This window comes from Bos javanicus, chromosome 2 (genome assembly GCF_032452875.1).
Source record: "Bos javanicus breed banteng chromosome 2, ARS-OSU_banteng_1.0, whole genome shotgun sequence".
Lineage (NCBI taxonomy): Eukaryota > Metazoa > Chordata > Mammalia > Artiodactyla > Bovidae > Bos > Bos javanicus.
In genome coordinates, this window is record NC_083869.1 from 132,657,990 (window position 1) to 132,679,400 (window position 21,411).

Consider the following 21,411-nt stretch of genomic DNA (forward strand, 5'->3'; position numbering starts at 1 on the left):
GGCCCACCCTAATAGTGTTAGACTCTTTGTGATCCCATGGACTGTAGCCCACCAGGCTCCTCTTTCCATGGGATTCTCCAAGCAAGAATACTGGAGTGGGTTGCCATTCCCTAACCTTATCCTAACTCATCACCTCCACAAAGACCGTCTTTCCAAATACAGTCACATCCTGAGGTCTTACTGGAGGTCAGGACTTCAATGTAGGAATGTGGTGGGAACACGAGTCAACCCATAATACAGGTCTAGCTCTTCAAGGAAACTGTAACTTCAAGATGAATGCTGCCTGGGTCGGCTGTGAGTCTGTATAGCTAGGTTACTGTAGTGTAAAGGCTTGAACCCAAACGGGACCTTCTGGTCTTTGCCCCACTATATCCTCTGCCTGCCTTATGTCTGTGGAAAAATCTGAGCCAGAGAAGAAGTTTAATCAGAGAAGTGAGCACATGAGGAAACAAAGGAGAGCAGTCAAAGGAGACCAAATAATAATAATGTAGTCAGTAAGCATGCCAAGGACTTTCAGTTCCTCCTCAAGGCTGTAGATGAGATTCTGAGTCATCTCCTGTGCGCTAATGTACAGGTACTGAAGTCCCCACCAGGTGGAAGAAGTTAGCTACATGATGACCAGACTCTAGCTGTGATATCAGCTGCCACAATTCTGAGAATTGTCCTCACGGAAATGGAAACCAACCAAGCCTGGAACTAAAGATTTCTTGCACCTAAAAGAATCGAGATGACACTGGTTAGCTCTCTGATGACCAGTTTCAAGATGAGCGTCAGAGCTGACTGTACTGGTTCTGCATGTAGCCCCTTCCCTCTGCTTTTTGGGCTTCACTGGTGGCTCACTCCGTAAAGAAACGAGCCTGCAATGCAGCAGACCCAGGTTCAGTCTCTGGGTCGGGAAGACCCTCTGGAGAAAGAAGTGGCAACCCGCTTCAGTATTCTTGCCTGGGAAATCCCTTTGGACAGAGGAGCAGGGCAGGCTACAGTCGTTGGGGTCACAAGAGTCAGACACGACTCAGTGACTAGACCACCAGCACTGGGTTCCCCTGTCTAAGGATGTCCTGCCCCCTGACTGTCCGGTGGGGAGAGTGGGCGTTTGGACAGGCACCCACCCTCTGTGCCACCTGACGGTCCAGTGGGGAGGGCAGGCGCTTGGACAGGCACCCACCCTCTGTGCCACCTGACTGTCCAGTGGGGAGAGCGGGCGTTTGGACAGGCCCTCTGCACCACCCACCACCAGGATGTCAGCACCCAAAATAAAGCAAGCTTTCCTTTCTCCCAACTGGCTTCTTTGTCGGCTTCTGAGTGGTGAGCAGCCGGGACCTGGGTTCCGTAACATCCTAACAGTCGTTTGGGGGGTTTGTTTGGGTTTTTGTAAAGTAAATTCCTGATAACCCTCAATTAGTGCCTGACAAGGTTTGATAAGCGCCTGATGTCCTCTGATTGCCCAGCGTCCACTCCAGTGATGGTATCTAGAATAAACACCTTGCCAGCCACATGCCTATAGCGCCCTTGCCAGGGCCATATGCCTCCCCTCACTAAGGCGCCTTTGTATTGGAGATTTTGGGTAATTCAGTTCTTTGGGGCCACCTGCTGTTCCTCTTCCCATGCTTTACACTGACACTTATTGGTTTAGACTCACCAATAAAGGGTGAGCACACAAAACCCCCGGCCCCGCCTTCAGCCCCAATAAAAGCGGAACCCCAGACCCGAGGTCTCCAGCTTTCTGTCTGCCCCTGACCTGCTGTAGGGTCCCAGGTACGCCGTGTAACCTCCACGTCCTGTAAGTAACAGACCTTTTTTCTTTCAAAATTTTCTGCTGATTATTGCTGAAGGGCCTCTTGCAGTAGTAACCACCCTACTGTCTGGTCCAGCCACCACACTGGTTTTTGAGGGGTTAAGATTGCCACGCAACAGTTGTGCTGTGCTTGAGAGATCAGTGAGCAACTGATCTCAACGATCAGCGGCTTAACACAACCAACTCGTATTTCTCGCCCAGGCAAAGACCACTGAGGGTGTGCAGAACTCTCTCCAACAGGTGTCCTCCCGTGACTGAGGGATCCCAGCTGCCTCCGTCTCTGGTTCCGCCAGGAGGGGAGGAGAAAGACTGAGGCGACGCATATGGTTTCCACCTCATTGCAGCCTGGCAGTGGGCATCAGCATTGATGCCCACATGTGTTCTGGCCAGATTCAGTCTCCTGGGTCTAACCTGGACGGGGACCCAGAGAATGTCAGGGGAGCAGGCTGAACTGGGATGGGCACCAGAGCTTTGGCACACTGGCATTGGGGGATGTGTATTGGCGTGTTAACTGTAGGTTATGGGGGCCAAATTCTTAGCGGTGTTAGAGGGCAGGAAAATGGCATCTGTTTTCGAAATGAAGACTAGAATCACTGTCTCCCTGAGGCTGAGGAAGAGAGCAGTCAGCCCAGTCTCCAAACAGGCAAGCCCTGGGCATGAGGTGGCAGCAGTTTCAGGGTGGGGGGGAAATGCCAGGACAGTCTCTGGCTTCTTCCAGATGGGGATGGGGAGGAGAGGAGAAGAAAGAGGAGCAAGAAGAGAAGCTAGAAACGCTGCCTTGAATCTAAAAAAGGGACCATCTGCCCCCTATGGTCCTCTTTCTGCTAGACAAGTTCTCCCCACCTCCTGAGAGGTTTCCATGATTCCTGAGACATCGCTGAGGCTTAGAATGTACTTCCTGTGAATGGCAGGTTTATGGAATGAACGAATGAACGAATGAACGAATACCAGTAAATGCCCGACTCCCTACCCTAGCCATGTTCCCTGGCACATGAAGGAACACCCCTCTCCCACCCTAGAGTCCAGCCAAGAGTCCTTCTCTCCCCAGACAGAAAGCTTCCATCCAGAATGAGAAGCTCAAGGTCTGGGTGTGTCTACCGGCTCCTTTCCTCTGCTTCTTTGGACAGCAGGATTTCCCCTCCTTTTCCACTCTTCTTCAAGTCCAAAGTCATGTTTAACTGCACAGCTACACCCCTGGCTGGCTCTCCTGAATAAAGCAGTTCACTTGGCAAACTATGTGCCCATGTGTGTGTGTGTGTGTATGTGCTCATGCACACCTGGGTGTAGGCATTCACACACTACCCCAGGCCCTTCTAGTGTGAGAACACACTAGTACTCGTATGGTAGTACAAGTGGAAGGACTTGAAAACACAAGCTTCAGTGTCAGACTGCCCAAGTCAGAACCCCACCACCGCCACTTCCCTGAGCCTTAGCAACCTCGTCTAAGTAGCGGTCACTTCGGTACCCAGTGCACAGGCTTGCTGGAGAAGTAAAAGGGATAACGGATAAGCACTGGGCCTGACATGCCTGCCTCTGTCATTATCACAAGCAAAACCCAGCCTTCCTCCTCTCCTACACTGGGTGAGGGCAGCTCCTGCTGGCCTGTTGGGCAAAAACCGAAGTGCGGTTCCTGGCGTCTGGGGTCTATAGTCCGAGCCTCCTGTGAGATACATTCTTCTATGTTGCCGCCCAGAGGTGGGCCAATGTAACACTGGCCACCAGTGGGACTCTCAGGGCATTTGTCCCCTCGCCCAGGGCTGGCTTCCTGGCTTGTGACCCAGGCAGCCCCAGGGGGCCCTGCGCTTGGTCCACGGCTCTGTCCAGCCATAGCAATGTTGTTCATGACGTGGAATCCTGCATTTAATTCTGCCTGGGACCCACAAAGTAGGTAGCTGGCCCTACCTTCACCTGGATGCTACTTCTGCTTTTTTTTCTTCTAGCTTCCTCTGAGATATTCCCACGTGGACCAGAATTCTTTAATAATTGTCATCAGAGCCGCTGGCTGTGTACAGTGGGGAAGGGCTCTAGGAAACTGAGCCTGTGTCTTTTCATTGGCTGAGTCTTTTCTGAGAGTCTGTCTTTCCTTCTTTCTTGGGCTCTTCTGTCCTTACAGGATGTGAGTGCTCCCCCTTCTGATCGCCTGACTGTATTTCAATGAGGCTTCTGTTCATTCCTTTCTTACATAAGTTTCTTGTAAATGTATTCCCCAATAGGAAGGTGTGTTATGTGTTTGTGTGTGTTTTTTTTTTAAAGAACAGTAATGAATATTTTTTTTTCCTCACAAAGGGAAGATTAGGAAACAGAATACAGAAAAAGTTCAGCCATAATCCTGATATTGGAAACATCCGCTGACTCTTGACTCTTCGGATTATTAAAAGTTGAAGGACCCTTTTCTGAGTGGTGACTGTCACACGTGAGCACATCCGTCCTCTGTAAAGAGGCAGCCGTCTTCCCCGTGACGCCAACGCCACACCTCTGCATCCCTGCTGCCCCTTGCCCTCTTGCTTCACCTAATATTCCACAGTTGACTCTATTTTTTTTTTAACCTTTTATTTTCTTCAGGGGTATAGCCGATTAACAAACAATATTGTGACAGTTTCAGGTGAGCAGTGCAAGGTCTCAGCCATACATACACACGCACCCGTTCTCCCCCAGCTCCCTTCCCGTCCAGCCTCATATCTTTAAGCTGAGTTCCGTGTGTTATACAGCTGGTCCTCGTTGGTTATCCGTCTTAAATACAGCAGTGTGTACGTGTCCATCTCAGACTCCCAACTATCCCTTCCCCCATCCTTCCTCACAGCAACCATGACCACATTCTCGAAGTCACAGGTGACTCTTGAACGACAGGATTTGAATTGTGCAGGTCTATGTATACTAGGATTTTTTCAATGAACAGGCTCTACAGTAACGCAGAATCCGTGCTTTGTTGAATCCATGCATATGGGGAGTCACGGGCACAAGAGCCCACTGTGAAGCTATGCACGGATCTCTGACTGCGCAGAAGCTCGGTGACCCTAACCCCGGTGTCCTTCAAGGATCAGCTGTATCTCATTCACCCATTATGGCTTTTGTTTCATTGTCTGCCTCTCGACACTAAAAAGTAAGCCTCATGAGAGTATTTTTGTTTTTTGACTACTGTGCTCCCAATGTTTAAATTAGCTCTTGGATGAAGGTGGCTGAACAAGATGCTAAACCATGGACTTTGAATTCTCAGGAGAAAACCCTGAAAAGATGGGGAAAAGGAGAGGCATGTGTGACATCACCAGAGTCCTTGAGTGCGGGGACCTGGACATGATACCAGGGGCCCCCAGGATGTACGGGGTGGGGCAGTCTGCCTGCCATAGAAGCAACAGTGTTGTGAAGCTGAGGCGCTTATCAAAAGGCCAAGGTCTGGCCCATCACCTCTGAACTTCATTTAGGCCTGAAACAAATGGCCATGAGAGCAAACACCTGTTGAGGGGGAAAAAAATGTAGAAACTAAACGTTGAGAATTATGCTTTATTTGGAGCTTTACTGAGGACTTCCGCCCAGATACAGTCTCTCAGTAGCTCTGAGGACTGTCCTCAGGGGTAAGGGAGGACCGGGATATATAGGAGGTTTTTCAAAAATAAATAAATAAACAACAGCAAAGAAAACTTGGTAGTCAATCTTCAAAAGGTCCTCCCAACTAAAGAAATACCAGACATCTCAAGGTAACGAATTTAGTGCTTTTCTGTATATGGGAAGAGGCGAGAGTCTGGGTTTCAGGATGTCGCCCCTGTGATGTGCACCTTGCTATGGGGGCCAGAATCCTGCTCCCTCCTGAGTCCCCCCAGGAAGCACTGTCAGGGGCGGCTGCTGCCTTGATGGGCACACTCCCTATTTAACTGAGATGGCAGGGGGCATTCTTTGTCCAACATCCCAGATTTCACAGACCTACAGAGATGCCCAGAGGTTTTATTTTTGCTAGGGTAGTGCTCCAGGTGCCACAAACTGGTGCCAGTGGTAAAGAACCCGCGTGCCAGTGCGGGAGACATAAGAGACCTGGGATCAGTTCCCAGCTCAGGAAGATCCTCTGGAGGAGGGAATGGCAACCCGCTCCAGTATTCTTGCCTGGAGAATCCCAGGGACAGAGGAGACTGGTGGGCTACAGTCCATGGGCTCCCAAAGAGTCGGACATGACTGAAGTGACAGCACACACACCTCCAACTGAGTAGCTTAAACAATAGAAATATCTGCTCTCTCAGTTCTGGAGCCCAGAAGTCTAAGATCAAGGAGCCAGTGAGGTTGGCTCCTTCTGAGGTCTATGGTGGAGGGTCTGTTCCTTCCTCTCCCCAGGCTCTGGTGGTGACCTGGCCATCTTCAGGATTGCTTGGTGTGTAGAAGCATCCCCACCTCCTCTCAGCCTTCACCTTCATGCGGAATTCTCCCAGTGAAGATGTGTGTCTGTGTCCAAACTTCCCCTTCTTCTAAGTCATCTGCATTAGGCCCACCCTAATAGTGTTAGACTCTTTGTGATCCCATGGACTGTAGCCCACCAGGCTCCTCTTTCCATGGGATTCTCCAAGCAAGAATACTGGAGTGGGTTGCCATTCCCTAACCTTATCCTAACTCATCACCTCCACAAAGACCGTCTTTCCAAATACAGTCACATCCTGAGGTCTTACTGGAGGTCAGGACTTCAATGTAGGAATGTGGTGGGAACACGAGTCAACCCATAATACAGGTCTAGCTCTTCAAGGAAACTGTAACTTCAAGATGAATGCTGCCTGGGTCGGCTGTGAGTCTGTATAGCTAGGTTACTGTAGTGTAAAGGCTTGAACCCAAACGGGACCTTCTGGTCTTTGCCCCACTATATCCTCTGCCTGCCTTATGTCTGTGGAAAAATCTGAGCCAGAGAAGAAGTTTAATCAGAGAAGTGAGCACATGAGGAAACAAAGGAGAGCAGTCAAAGGAGACCAAATAATAATAATGTAGTCAGTAAGCATGCCAAGGACTTTCAGTTCCTCCTCAAGGCTGTAGATGAGATTCTGAGTCATCTCCTGTGCGCTAATGTACAGGTACTGAAATCCCCACCAGGTGGAAGAAGTTAGCTACATGACGACCAGACTCTAGCTGTGATATCAGCTGCCACAATTCTGAGAATTGTCCTCACGGAAATGGAAACCAACCAAGCCTGGAACTAAAGATTTCTTGCACCTAAAAGAATCGAGATGACACTGGTTAGCTCTCTGATGACCAGTTTCAAGATGAGCGTCAGAGCTGACTGTACTGGTTCTGCATGTAGCCCCTTCCCTCTGCTTTTTGGGCTTCACTGGTGGCTCACTCCTTAAAGAAACGAGCCTGCAATGCAGCAGACCCAGGTTCAGTCTCTGGGTCGGGAAGACCCTCTGGAGAAAGAAGTGGCAACCCACTTCAGTATTCTTGCCTGGGAAATCCCTTTGGACAGAGGAGCAGGGCAGGCTACAGTCGTTGGGGTCACAAGAGTCAGACATGACTTAGTGACTAGACCACCAGCACTGGGTTCCCCTGTCTAAGGATGTCCTGCCCCCTGACTGTCCGGTGGGGAGAGTGGGCGTTTGGACAGGCACCCACCCTCTGAGCCACCTGACTGTCCAGTGGGGAGAACGGGCGTTTGGACAGGCACCCACCCTCTGTGCCACCTGACTGTCCAGTGGGGAGAGCGGGCATTTGGACAGGCCCTCTGCACCATCCACCACCAGGATGTCAGCACCAAAATAAAGCAAGCTTTCCTTTCTCCCAACTGGCTTCTTTGTCGGCTTCTGAGCAGTGAGCAGCCGGGACCTGGGTTCCGTAACATCCTAACAGTCGATTGGGGGGTTTGTTTGGGTTTTTGTAAAGTAAATTCCTGATAACCCTCAATTAGTGCCTGACAAGCTTTGATAAGCGCCTGATGTCCTCTGATTGCCCGGCGTCCACTTCAGTGATGGTATCTAGAATAAACACCTTGCCAGCCACATGCCTATAGCGACCTTGCCAGGGCCATATGCCTCCCCTCACTAAGGCGCCTTTGTATTGGAGATTTTGGGTAATTCGGTTCTTTTGGGCCACCTGCTGTTCCTCTTCCCATGCTTTACACTGACACTTATTGGTTTAGACTCACCAATAAAGGGTGAGCACACAAAACCCCCGGCCCCGCCTTCAGCCCCAATAAAAGCGGAACCCCAGACCCGAGGTCTCCAGCTTTCTGTCTGCCCCTGACCTGCTGTAGGGTCCCAGGTACGCCGTGTAACCTCCACGTCCTGTAAGTAACAGACCTTTTTTCTTTCAAGATTTTCTGCTGATTATTGCTGAAGGGCCTCTTGCAGTAGTAACCACCCTACTGTCTGGTCCAGCCACCACACTGGTTTTTGAGGGGTTAAGATCGCCACGCAACAGTTGTGCTGTGCGTGAGAGATCAGTGAGCAACTGATCTCAACGATCAGCGGCTTAACACAACCAACTCGTATTACTCGCCCAGGCAAAGACCACTGAGGGTGTGCAGAACTCTCTCCAACAGGTGTTCTCCCGTGACTGAGGGATCCCAGCTGCCTCCATCTCTGGTTCCGCCAGGAGGGGAGGAGAAAGACTGAGGCGACGCATATGGTTTCCACCTCATTGCAGCCTGGCAGTGGGCATCAGCATTGATGCCCACATGTGTTCTGGCCAGATTCAGTCTCCTGGGTCTAACCTGGATGGGGACCCAGAGAATGTCAGGGGAGCAGGCTGAATGCGTATGGGCACCATAGCTCTGGCACACTGGCATTGGGGGATGTGTATTGGAGTGTTAACTGAAGGTTATGGGGGCCAAATTCTTAGCAGTGTTAGAGGGCAGGAAAATGGCATCTGTTTTCGAAATGAAAACTAGAATCACTGTCTCCCTGAGGCTGAGGAAGAGAGAGCAGTCAGCCCAGTCTCCAAACAGGCAAGCCCTGGGCATGAGGTGGCAGCAGTTTCGGGGTGGGGGAGAAATGCCAGGACAGTCTCTGGCTTCTTCCAGATGGGGGTGGGGAGGAGAGGAGAAGAAAGAGGAGCAAGAAGAGAAGCTAGAAACGCTGCCCTGAATCTAAAAAAGGGACCATCTGCCCCCTGCAGTCCTCTTTCTGCTGGACAAGTTCTCCCCACCTCCTGAGAGGTTTCCATGATTCCTGAGACTTCGCTGAGGCTTAGAATGTACTTCCTGTGAATGGCAGGTTTATGGAATGAACGAATACCAGTAAATGCCCTGTTTTTTATTCCCAAATAGCATATTAAAAAAAAAAAAAAAAACTTGTTCAACAGCAGATGGCCATTGCCCTCTCCTGGAAGTGGGTTCAGGAAGGTCACACCCAGACTCTATTATGGGAATTTATTCACTTAGGAGTGAAACCCATTGGAAAGATGACAAAGTATTTTAAAATTTTGGCATCGGCTAATGGCACATAGCTTTTTTCTATCCTCAGCTCTGTACTGCCAGTCGATAAGAAGAAAAAAGAGGATTGCCCAGGGGCTGAGGCATGCCAAACTCTTAGTCCAGTAACTGGCGGTATCCCCACCCCATCCCCTATCCCACCAAACCCCAAACTCCCCGAGGGCTCAGCTGTTTAACTAGAGTTCAGAATAGACAAGGCAGTCACTGTGAGAAGGCAACCTGAGATCCTCTGAGAAGTCCATAGCCAGAAATGAATACTCAGGCCCTGATGATTGCCCGCCTTGACGAGTGGCTGTGTCCTGTGTGTGTGCACATGTGTGTGTGTGCACACGCAGGCACCCATGAGAACAAGCCTGCACGTGCCTGGTTTGGTATGATAGGAGGGGTTCTGTGCACAGGTGTGTTGTGCGGGAACGTGATTATATTGTGTGGAATGAAGTCCGCACCAGTAGATGAGCACAGAGTGTGTGTGCATACACACGCATGTGTGCACGAGTGGGTGTGTGTTCTGGGTACAAGTGTAAGGGTGAAAGAGATGGTGCTGCTTTAGTTCTGGAGAAAAACACTGCGGATCGGACCCCATGAGCAGAATTCCCAAGCCTTGACTCCAGTGTGGGGGTGAGTAAGCTATGTACACTGGGGGACACACAGCCTACGACCTCTGGGTCTCCCAGTTTGGTGCGATGGCCTGGTCACAGCCTCCCCGGAACTCTCAGGAGGGTGAGGAGCATGGAGGTCTCAGCAGCGTACCACAGGGGAGAGGTGGTCTCACCCAGCGAGTCGTGTAACAAAGCTGGGAGGTGCCCCCTGCACGCGTCCTGCATGCCCGATGAAGGCAGTCACGCTGGACCCGCCTGGAATGGAAGAGCGTGTCTGCGATCTCCTTTAAAGACTCTCTTCATCAAGATCGTTGAATGTGAGCAGGACAGCAGGGGCCAGGGCAGAAGCTGGACTGCCTGTTAGAGGATCTAGGCTGGTCTGTCTGCATTTCTCCCCACAGAACCCTCAGCATGAAGACCCTCCTGCTGCTGGCAGTGATCATGGCCATCGGTAAGAGTTGACCCTGACCTCTGGCCACAAGGCTCCCAGCCCCGGAAGGAGGCACCCTCCTCCCCCAGCTTCCCTTCCAACCACATCTGGCCCTCTCTCAGAAGTGGGGCAAGGGGTGGCAGGGAGAGGCCAAGGGAGGAGCTCGTAGGGTCCCAGGCCCCATCACCAGCTGCTGTCCTTCCAGGCCTGCTGCAGGTCCATGGAGGTTTGCTGAATTTCCGGAAAATGATCGAGTTCACGACAGGAAAGGAATCTGTGACCAGTTATAGACGCTATGGCTGCTACTGTGGAACGCGTGGCAGAGGAACCCCCAAGGATGCAACAGATTGGTGAGGCCACCCCAGCCCTCCCTCTGCCCACTTGTAGCCCCACAGGGGGCCAGGAGCTGGAAAGCTCCTGTTATCCCATTTGCACAGAACCCCAGGAAGTCCCGGCTGAAAAAGCAGCCAGACCGTTGGACATTCTGCTCTAGACTGTACCAACGTCTGGGTGTCTCTGCCCAGAGCACAGGCCTGAGACCACAGGACACTGGGCTCCCTGGAGCCTGGGGAGGCAGCTCCAAGAACATACTCTTGTCACAGGTGTTGCAGGGCACATGACTGTTGCTACAAAAACCTGGAGAGTCGCGGGTGTCGCACCAAGTTCCTGAAATACAACGTTACTTATCAAGAGGACCAAATCGTCTGTGGTAAGAAACAGGCTGACAACTCTCAGCCTCCTTGGCTCATTTTCTCCTCTGGGCACTGTGCTGAGCCCAAAGGTAGATACACAGGGACAGTGTCCCTGCCTCAAGAATCTCACAGTGGACTGGGAAGTAAAGAAAGCCAACACACAACACGGTAGACTCCGCCAGGAAGTAAGAAAGCTGGCGGGGCTCTGAATGCAGCCTGTGGTTCAAGGAAGCTCCCTGAAGATGGGGAATCCTAAAGTGAGTCTTCAAGGCTGAGAGGAGTCAGGGGAAAGGAGAGCTGCGAGCATCCCAACAAGAGGACACAGCAGAGTGCAACGGGCCAGAAGGAACTGCAGCCTTTCTGGGCGGCAGAAGGGAAACATGAGGATGAGACGGAGTGAAGAGCGATGATGCTGGAGAGAGGGGAAGGGGCTAGGTCAAGTTCCCAAGAACATGTTGTACTTAGATTTTTGTCCTAAAGCAGTTCAATTCAGTCAGTTCAGTCATTCAGTCATGTCCAACTCTTTGTGACCCCATGAACTGCAGCACGCCAGGCCTCCGTGTCCATCACCAACTCCCAGAGTCCACCCAAACCCATGTCCATTGAGTCGGTGATGCCATTCAACCATCTCATCCTCTGTTGTCCCCTTCTCCTCCTGCCCTCAATCTTTCCCAGCATCAGGGTCTTTTCAAATGAGTCAGTGTTTCATATCAGGTGGCCAAAGTATTGGAGTTTCAGCTTCAACATCAGTACTTCCAATGAATATTCAAGGTCTGATCGCCTTTAGGATGGACTGTTTGAATCTCCTTGCAGTCCAAGGGACTCTCAAGAGTCTTCTCCAACACCACAATTCAAAAGCATCAATTCTTTGGTGCTCAGCTTTCTTTATGGTCCAATACTCACATCCATACATGACCACTGGAAAAACCATAGCTTTGACTAGATGGACCTTTGTTGACAAAGTAATGTCTCTCCTTTTCAATATGCTGTCTAGATTGGTCATAACTTTCGACAGTCCTTAAGGAAATGAGTTAAAACCCAGAATTGCATTTCAGAGGCTCTTGCCAAGTGTGGAAAGAGATACATAGAAGGGGGAGCCAGGAAAAGGCCATTGCCATCGTGCAGAAAAGAGACGGGAGAACTTGACCTATAGCTATGGCGGTCAGGATGGAAGAGGTGGAAAGTCCTGTCAAAATAGCTTTGAGATAGAATCAGTGGAGCTTGGTGGTTGATTGGGCAGGGTTCCTGGGAGTTGTTGGTTGGCTGTAGTACTGCATTGGTGGTATAACTGAGGAGGGCCTGGTAGGAGAGGGCAGGAGCAGTTCCACGGGGAGCATGTTGAGTTTGGAAGCTTCCAGAACATCCAGGGAGATGGGCAGCAGGCTGCTTGTGAAAAAACTCACAGCTCAAGGGACGGTCTGGACACAGATGCAGGAGGCGGCCGCAGAGAGAGGAGAGTTGGAGGTACCCACTCATTTGGTGTTTAAAGGTCGAGAAAGGAGACAGAGGAGGGACAGTCAGAGAAGGAAGGGGGAGACAAGAAGGCCGAGGAGTGGGCCAGGAAGAGAGGATTAACAGCAGCGGGTTTAACAGAGGGGTCCTCTAGGATGAGGGCTGACCAGGCTCCTTGGGCTTAGAGGCAGAACGACCACTGAGGACCTCAGTGGGAGTTGTTTCCATGGATCTGTGAGGGCAAAGCCAGATTAGAGCGGGTTGGAAGGTGGGTGGGAAGTGAAGAGAGGTCATGAGTGTAGACAAAGTTCTGGAGCAAGTTTGGCTGTGGAGGGGAGGAGAGAGATGGGTGGTGGCTGGAAGGAATTGCCTAGTGCCCCAGACCTACTGACCCATGAGTGAGATTTTGAAAACCCACGGACTATTCCTCAACAGCCTGAGGTCTCTAAGATCAGAAATCATGTCTTCCCATCATGACCTTCCACAGGGCTCTGTGGCTTTAGCAGGCTCTGGGTGTCAAGCAACAAGATGCCCACCTAACAGAGGCTCAGAGAGTGAGCAAGTCTGACTCGCCTGTAACAGAGTCTGGGAGAGGGCAGTGCCAGGGCGAGGGCAGCTTCTCAGCTGTGTTGCCAGGGATCCAGTCCTTTCCCAACCTTCTGCTCTGCCACTTTGGCAGTGTGATTCCAAGGCACAGTCTAGGGCTCCAAGAGTCATGGCTTTCCTTTTGCACATCTTTCTTTTTGAGAGAGGAAATTCATCCTTCCTGGAAGTGTCCAGCAGACTTTCCCTTGTGGCTCATTGGTCAGGGCAAGAGCACATGCTCCCCGGACACTCATCACTACAGAGGAAACAGGGATGACCATGACTGGCTTACACCCATCAAGACCCATTCCCAGACCCCAGGGGCCAGGGGCTATGCACCTGAACACATCTGCTGGGGAGAAGAAAGAGACAGTGTCTAACAGCAAGGCTCTTCACAGCATCCCAGTGCATGACTTCTGGTGTCCCCACGAGATGGGGTGTGGGCTTCCTGAGGGCAGGAGTTCTGTCTCCCCATCAGTCAGAAATACCTGGACATCACTGCTTGTTCCAGACTAGAAACCCTGGGAGAACAGGAGCTGTCTTTCCCCCAAGAATTCCCATAAAGATCCATGGACTACTAATGAACATCATTCCATTTATTTATTGTGATTTCAGAGGATGCGGATGACTGCAAGAGTCAAGTGTGTCAGTGTGATAAGATCGCTGCCAATTGCTTCGCAGCAAACCTGAAGACCTACAATAAGAAGCTCCGCTTCTACAACAAGTTTCGGTGCCGAGGGGCTGCCCCCGCGTGCTGAGGGCCCCTCGTCCTGGGAGCCTTACCGCCAGACGCTCTTTCCTTCCCTAGTGCCCGACTCCCTACCCTAGCCATGTTCCCTGGCACATGAAGGAACACCCCTCTCCCACCCTAGAGTCCAGCCAGGAGTCCTTCTCTCCCCAGACAGAAAGCTTCCATCCAGAATGTGAAGCTCAAGGTCTGGGTGTTTCTACCCGCCCCTTTCCTCTGCTTCTTTGGACAGCAGGATTTCCCCTCATTTTCCACTCTTCTTCAAGTCCAAAGTCATGTTTAACTGCACAGCTACACCCCTGGCTGGCTCTTCTGAATAAAGCAGTTCACTTGGCAAACTATGTGCCCATGTGTGTGTGTGTGTATGTGCTCATGCACACCTGGGCGTAGGCATTCACACACTACCCCAGGCCCTTCTAGTGTGAGAACACACTAGTACTCGTATGGTAGTACAAGTGGAAGGACTTGAAAACACAAGCTTCAGTGTCAGACTGCCCAAGTCAGAGCCCCACCACCGCCACTTCCCTGAGCCTTAGCAACCTCGTCTAAGTAGAGGTCACTTTGGTACCCAGTGCACAGGCTTGCTGGAGAAGTAAAAGGGATAACAGATAAAGCACTGGGCCTGACATGCCTGCCTCTGTCATTATCACAAGCAAAACCCAGCCTTCCTCCTCTCCTACACTGGGTAAGGGCAGCTCCTGCTGGCCTGTTGGGCAAAAACCGAAGTGTGGTTCCTGGTGTCTGGGGTCTATAGTCCAAGCCTCCTGTGAGATACGTTCTTCTATGTTGCCGCCCAGAGGTGGGCCAGTGTAACACTGGCCAGCAGTGGGACTCTCAGGGCATTTGTCCCCTCGCCCAGGGCTGGCTTCCTGGCTTGTGACCCAAGCAGACCCAGTGGGCCCTGCGCTTGGTTCACGGCTCTGTCCAGTCATAGCAATGTTGTTCATGACGTGGAATCCTGCATTTAATTCTGCACTGGGACCCACAAAGTAGGTAGCTGGTCCTACCTTCACCTGGATGCTACTTCTGCTTTTTTTTCTTCTAGCTTCCTCTGAGATATTCCCACGTGGACCAGAATTCTTTAATAATTGTCATCAGAGCCGCTGGCTGTGTACAGTGGGGAAGGGCTCTAGGAAACTGAGCCTGTGTCTTTTCATTGGCTGAGTCTTTTCTGAGAGTCTGTCTTTCCTTCTTTCTTGGGCTCTTCTGTCCTTACAGGATGTGAGTGCTCTCCCTTCTGGTCGCCTGACTGTATTTCAATGAGGCTTCTGTTCATTCCTTTCTTACATAACTTTCTTGTAAATGTATTCCCCAATAGGAAGGTTTGTTGTGTGTCTGTGTGTGTTTTTTTAAAGAACAGTAATGAATATTTTTTTCCTCACAAAGGGAAGATTAGGAAACAGAATACAGAAAAAGTTCAGCCATAATCCTGATATTTGAAACATCCGCTGACTCTTGACTCTTCAGATTATTAAAAGTTGAAGGACCTTTTCTGAGCGGTGACTGTCACACGTGAGCACATCCGTCCTCTGTAAAGTAGCAGCCGTCTTCCCCCGTGACGCCAACGCCACACCTCTGCATCCCTGCTGCCCCTTGCCCTCTTGCTTCACCTAATAATCCACAGTTGACTCTATTTTTTTTTAACCTTTTATTTTCTTCAGGGGTATAGCCGATTAACAAACAATATTGTGACAGTTTCAGGTGAGCAGTGCAAGGTCTCAGCCATACATACACACGCACCCGTTCTCCCCCAGCTCCCTTCCCGTCCAGCCTCATAACTTTAAGCTGAGTTCCGTGTGTTATACAGCAGGTCCTCATTGGTATCTGTCTTAAATACAGCAGTGTGTACGTGTCCATCTCAGACTCCCAACTGTCCCTTCCCCCATCCTTCCTCACAGCAACCATGACCACATTCTCGAAGTCACAGGTGACTCTTGAACAACAGGATTTGAATTGTGCAGGTCTATGTATACTAGGATTTTTTCAATGAACAGGCTCTACAGTAACGCAGAATCCGTGCTTTGTTGAATCCATACATATGGGGAGTCATGGGCACAAGAGCCCACTGTGAAGCTATGCACAGATCTCTGACTGTGCAGAAGCTCGGTGACCCTGACCCCTGTGTCTTTCAAGGATCAGCTGTATCTCATTCACCCATTACGGCTTTTGTTTCATTGTCTGCCTCTCGACACTAAAAAGTAAGCCACATGAGAGTATTTTTGTTTTTTGACTACTGTGCTCCCAATGTTTAAATTAGCTCTTGGATGAAGGTGGCTGAACAAGATGCTAAACCATGGACTTTGAATTCTCAGGAGAAAACCCTGAAAAGATGGGGAAAAGGAGAGGCATGTGTGACATCACCAGAGTCCTTGAGTGCGGGGACCCGGACATGATACCAGGGGCCCCCAGGATGTACGGGGTGGGACAGTCTGCCTGCCATAGAAGCAACAGTGTTGTGAAGCTGAGGCGCTTATCAAAAGGCCAAGGTCTGGCCCATCACCTCTGAACTTCATTTAGGCCTGAAACAAATGGCCATGAGAGCAAACACCTGTTGATGGGGAAAAAAATGTAGAAACTAAACGTTGAGAATTATGCTTTATTTGGAGCTTTACTGAGGACTTCTGCCCAGATACAGTCTCTCAGTAGCTCTGAGGACTGTCCTCAGGGGTAAGGGAGGAGCCAGGATATATAGGAGGTTTTTCAAAAATAAATAAATAAACAACAGCAAAGAAAACTTGGTAGTCAACCTTCAAAAGGTCCTCCCAACTAAAGAAATACCAGACATCTCAAGGTAACGAATTTAGTGCTTTTCTGTATATGGGAAGAGGCGAGAGTCTGGGTTTCAGGATGTCGCCCCTGTGATGTGCACCTTGCTATGGGGGCCAGTTTCCTGCTCCCTCCTGAGTCCCCCCAGGAAGCACTGTCAGGGGCGGCTGCTGCCTTGATGGGCACACTCCCTATTTAACTGAGATGGCAGGGGGCATTCTTTGTCCAACATCCCAGATTTCACAGACCTACAGAGATGCCCAGAGGTTTTATTTTTTGCTAGGGTAGTGCTCCAGGTGCCACAAACTGGTGCCAGTGGTAAAGAACCTGCCTGTCAGTGAGGGAGACATAAGAGACCTGGGATCAGTTCCCAGCTCAGGAAGATCCTCTGGAGGAGGGAATGGCAACCCGCTCCAGTATTCTTGCCTGGAGAATCCCAGGGACAGAGGAGACTGGTGGGCTACAGTCCATGGGCTCCCAACGAGTTGGACATGACTGAAGTGACAGCACACACACCTCCAACTGAGTAGCTTAAACAATAGAAATATCTGCTCTCTCAGTTCTGGAGCCCAGAAGTCTAAGATCAAGGAGCCACTGAGGTTGGCTCCTTCTGAGGTCTATGGGGGAGGGTCTGTTCCTTCCTCTCCCCAGGCTCTGGTGGTGACCTGGCCATCTTCAGGATTGCTTGGCGTGTAGAAGCATCCCCACCTCCTCTCAGCCTTCACTTTCATGCGGAATTCTCCCAGTGAAGATGTGTGTCTGTGTCCAAACTTCCCCTTCTTCTAAGTCATCTGCATTAGGCCCACCCTAATAGTGTTAGACTCTTTGTGATCCCATGGACTGTAACCCACCAGGCTCCTGTTTCCATGGGATTCTCCAGGCAAGAATACTGGAGTGGGTGGCCATTCCCTAACCTTATCCTAACTCATCACCTCCACAAAGACCCTCTTTCCAAATACAGTCACATCCTGAGGTCTTACTGGAGGTCAGGACTTCAATGTAGGAATGTGGTGGGAACACGAGTCAACCCATAATACAGGTCTAGCTCTTCAAGGAAACTGTAACTTCAAGATGAATGCTGCCTGGGTCGGCTGTGCGTCTGTATAGTTAGGTTACTGTAGTGTAAAGCCTTGAACCCAAACGGGACCTTCTGGTCTTCGCCCCACTATATCCTCTGCCTGCCTTATGTCTGTGGAAAAATCTGAGCCAGAGAAGAAGTTTAATCAGAGAAGTGAGTACATGAAGAAACAAAGGAGAGCAGTCAAAGGAGACCAAATAATAATAATGTAGTCAGTAAGCATGCCAAGGACTTTCAGTTCCTCCTCAAGGCTGTAGATGAGATTCTGAGTCATCTCCTGTGCGCTAATGTACAGGTACTGAAATCCCCACCAGGTGGAAGAAGTTAGCTATATGACGACCAGACTAGCTGTGATATCAGCTGCCACAATTCTGAGAATTGTCCTCACGGAAATGGAAACCAACAAAGCCTGGAACTAAAGATTTCTTGCACCTAAAAGAATCGAGATGACACTGGTTAGCTCTCTGATGACCAGTTTCAAGATGAGCGTCAGAGCTGACTGTACTGGTTCTGCATGTAGCCCCTTCCCTCTGCCTTTTGGGCTTCACTGGAGGCTCACTCCGTAAAGAAACGAGCCTGCAATGCAGCAGACCCAGGTTCAGTCTCTGGGTCAGGAAGACCCTCTGGAGAAAGAAGTGGCAACCCGCTTCAGTATTCTTGCCTGGGAAATCCCTTTGGACAGAGGAGCCAGGCAGGCTACAGTCGTTGGGGTCACAAGAGTCAGACACGACTTAGTGACTAGACCACCAGCACTGAGTTCCCCTGTCTAAGGATGTCCTGCCACCTGACTGTCCAGTGGGGAGAGTGGGCGTTTGGACAGGCACCCACCCTCTGCGTCACTTGACTGTCCAGTGGGGAGGGCAGGCGTTGGACAGGCACCCACCCTCTGTGCCACCTGACTGTCCAGTGGGGAGGGCAGGCGCTTGGACAGGCACCCACCCTCTGTGCCACCTGACTGTCCAGTGGGGAGGGCAGGCGCTTGGACAGGCACCCACCCTCTGTGCCACCTGACTGTCCAGTGGGGAGAGTGGGCGTTTGGACAGGCACCCACCCTCTGTGCCACCTGACTGTCCAGTGGGGAGAACGGACATTTGGACAGACACCCACCCTCTGTGCCACCTGACTGTCCAGTGGGGAGGGCAGGCGTTTGGACAGGCACCTACCCTCTGCGCCACCTGACTGTCCAGTGGGGAGAGCGGGCGTTTGGACAGGCCCTCTGCACCACCCACTACCAGGATGTCAGCACCCAAAGTAAAGCAAGCTTTCCTTTCTCCCAACTGGCCTCTTTGTCGGCTTCTGAGCGGTGAGCAGCCGGGACCCGGGTTCCGTAACATCCTAACAGTCGTTTGGGGGGTTTGTTTGGGTTTTTGTAAAGTAAATTCCTGGTAACCCTCAATTAGTGTCTGACAAGGTTTGATAAGTGCCTGATGTCCTCTGATTGCCCGGCATCCACTTCAGTGATGGTATCTAGAATAAACACCTTGCCAGCCACATGCCTATAGCGACCTTGCCAGGGCCATATGCCTCCCCTCACTAAGGCGCCTTTGTATTGGAGATTTTGGGTAATTCAGTTCTTTTGGGCCACCTGCTGTTCCTCTTCCCATGCTTTACACTGACACTTATGTGGTTTAGACTCACCAATAAAGGGTGAGCACACAAAACCCCCGGCCCCGCCTTCAGCCCCAATAAAAGCGGAACCCCAGACCCGAGGTCTCCAGCTTTCTGTCTGCCCCTGACCTGCTTTGGGGTCCCAGGTGTGCCGTGCAACCTCCACGTCCTGTAAGTAACAGACCTTTTTCTTTCAAAATTTTCTGCTGATTATTGCTGAAGGGCCTCTTGCAGTAGTAACCACCCTACTGTCTGGTCCAGCCACCACACTGGTTATTGAGGGGTTAAGATTGCCACGCAACAGTTGTGCTGCTCACTGATCTCAACGATCAGCGGCTTAACACAACCAACTTGTATTTCTCGCCCAGGCAAAGACCACTGAGGGTGTGCAGAACTCTCTCCAACAGGTGTTCTCCTGTGACTGAGGGATCCCAGCTGCCTCTGTCTCTGGTTCCGCCAGGAGGGGAGGAGAAAGACTGAGGCGACGCATATGGTTTCCACCTCATTGCAGCCTGGCAGTGGGCATCAGCATTGATGCCCACATGTGTTCTGGCCAGATTCAGTCTCCTGGGTCTAACCTGGACGGGGACCCAGAGAATGTCAGGGGAGCAGGCTGAATGGGGATGGGCACCATAGCTTTGGCACACTGGCATTGGGGGATGTGTATTGGAGTGTTAACTGAAGGTTATGGGGGCCAAATTCTTAGCAGTGTTAGAGGGCAGGAAAAGGGCATCCGTTTTCGAAATGAAAGCTAGAATCACTGTCTCCCTGAGGCTGAGGAAGAGAGAGCAGTCAGCCCAGTCTCCAAACAGGCAAGCCCTGGGCATGAGGTGGCAGCAGTTTCGGGGTGGGGGGAAATGCCAGGACAGTCTCTGGCTTCTTCCAGATGGGGATGGGGAGGAGAGGAGAAGAAAGAGGAGCAAGAAGAGAAGCTAGAAACGCTGCCCTGAATCTAAAAAAGGGACCATCTGCCCCCTGCAGTCCTCTTTCTGCTGGACAAGTTCTCCCCACCTCCTGAGAGGTTTCCATGATTCCTGAGACTTCGCTGAGGCTTAGAATGTACTTCCTGTGAATGGCAGGTTTATGGAATGAACGAATACCAGTAAATGCCCTGTTTTTTATTCCCAAATAGCATATTTAAAAAAAAAAAAAACTTGTTCAACAGCAGATGGCCATTGCCCTCTTCTGGAAGTGGGTTCAGGAAGGTCACACCCAGACTCTATTATGGGAATTTATTCACTTAGGAGTGAAACCCATTGGAAAGATGACAAAGTATTTTAAAATTTTGGCATCGGCTAATGGCACATAGCTTTTTTCTATCCTCAGCTCTGTCCTGCCAGTCGATAAGAAGAAAAAGAGGATTGCCCAGGGGCTGAGGCATGCCAAACTCTTAGTCCAGTAACTGGCGGTATCCCCACCCCATCCCCTATCCCACCAAACCCCAAACTCCCCGAGGGCTCAGCTGTTTAACTAGAGTTCAGAATAGACAAGGCAGTCACTGTGAGAAGTCAACCTGAGATCCTCTGAGAAGTCCATAGCCAGAAACCAATACTCAGGCCCTGATGATTGCCCGCCCTGACGAGTGGCTGTGTCCTGTGTGTGTGTACATATGTGTGTGTGCACACGCAGGCACGCATGAGCACGAGCCTGGTTTGGTATGACAGGGGGATCTGTGCACAGGTGTGTTGTGCAGGAACGTGATTATATTGTGTGAAATGAAGTCCGCACCAGTAGATGAGCACAGAGTGTGTGTGTGTGTACACACGCATGTGTGCATGAGTAGCTGTGTGTTCTGTGTATAAGTGTAAGGGTGAAAGAGATGGTGCTGCTTTAGTTCTGGAGAAAAACACTGCGGATCGGACCCCATGAGCAGAATTCCCAAGCCTTGACTCCAGTGTGGGGGTGCGTAAGCTACGTACGCTGGGGGACACACAGCCTACGACCTCTGGATCTCCCAGTTTGGTGGGATGGCCTGGTCACAGCCTCCCAGGAACTCTCAGGAGGGTGAGGAGCATGGAGGTCTCAGCAGCGTACCACGAGGGAGAGGTGGTTTCACCCAGCGAGTCATGTAACAAAGCTGGGAGGCACCCCTGCACGCATCCTGCATGCCCGATGAAGGCAGTCACGCTGGACCCGCCTGGGATGGAAGAGCGTGTCTGCGATCTCCTTTCAAGATCGTTGAATGTGAACAGGCCAGCAGGGGCCGGGGCAGAGGCTGGACCACCTGTTAGAGGATCTAGGCTGGTCTGTCTGCATTTCTCCCCACAG

At 51.0% G+C, this 21,411-nt stretch overlaps 1 protein-coding gene across 1 annotated transcript; it reads left to right on the forward strand.

The window, feature by feature from the left end:
• Positions 1–7,935: 7,935 nt before the first annotated feature.
• Positions 7,936–14,032, forward strand: LOC133234312 (phospholipase A2, membrane associated-like). Its single transcript, XM_061394682.1, has 5 exons — positions 7,936–8,039; positions 10,186–10,235; positions 10,420–10,564; positions 10,817–10,923; positions 13,559–14,032. Exons 2-5 carry the CDS (start codon positions 10,196–10,198, stop codon positions 13,699–13,701), a joined length of 435 nt encoding a protein of 144 aa, XP_061250666.1. The 5' UTR covers positions 7,936–8,039; positions 10,186–10,195; the 3' UTR covers positions 13,702–14,032.
• The last annotated feature ends 7,379 nt before the right edge of the window (positions 14,033–21,411 follow it).

Bases quoted from the DNA above. Each gene is read 5' to 3' on its own strand.
- LOC133234312 (XM_061394682.1), top strand. From the start codon at position 10,196: ATGAAGACCCTCCTGCTGCTGGCAGTGATCATGGCCATCG. The intron at 10,565-10,816 runs GTGAGGCCACCC...CTCTTGTCACAG, and splicing joins CCCAAGGATGCAACAGATTG to GTGTTGCAGGGCACATGACT. The intron at 10,924-13,558 runs GTAAGAAACAGG...TTGTGATTTCAG, and splicing joins AGAGGACCAAATCGTCTGTG to AGGATGCGGATGACTGCAAG.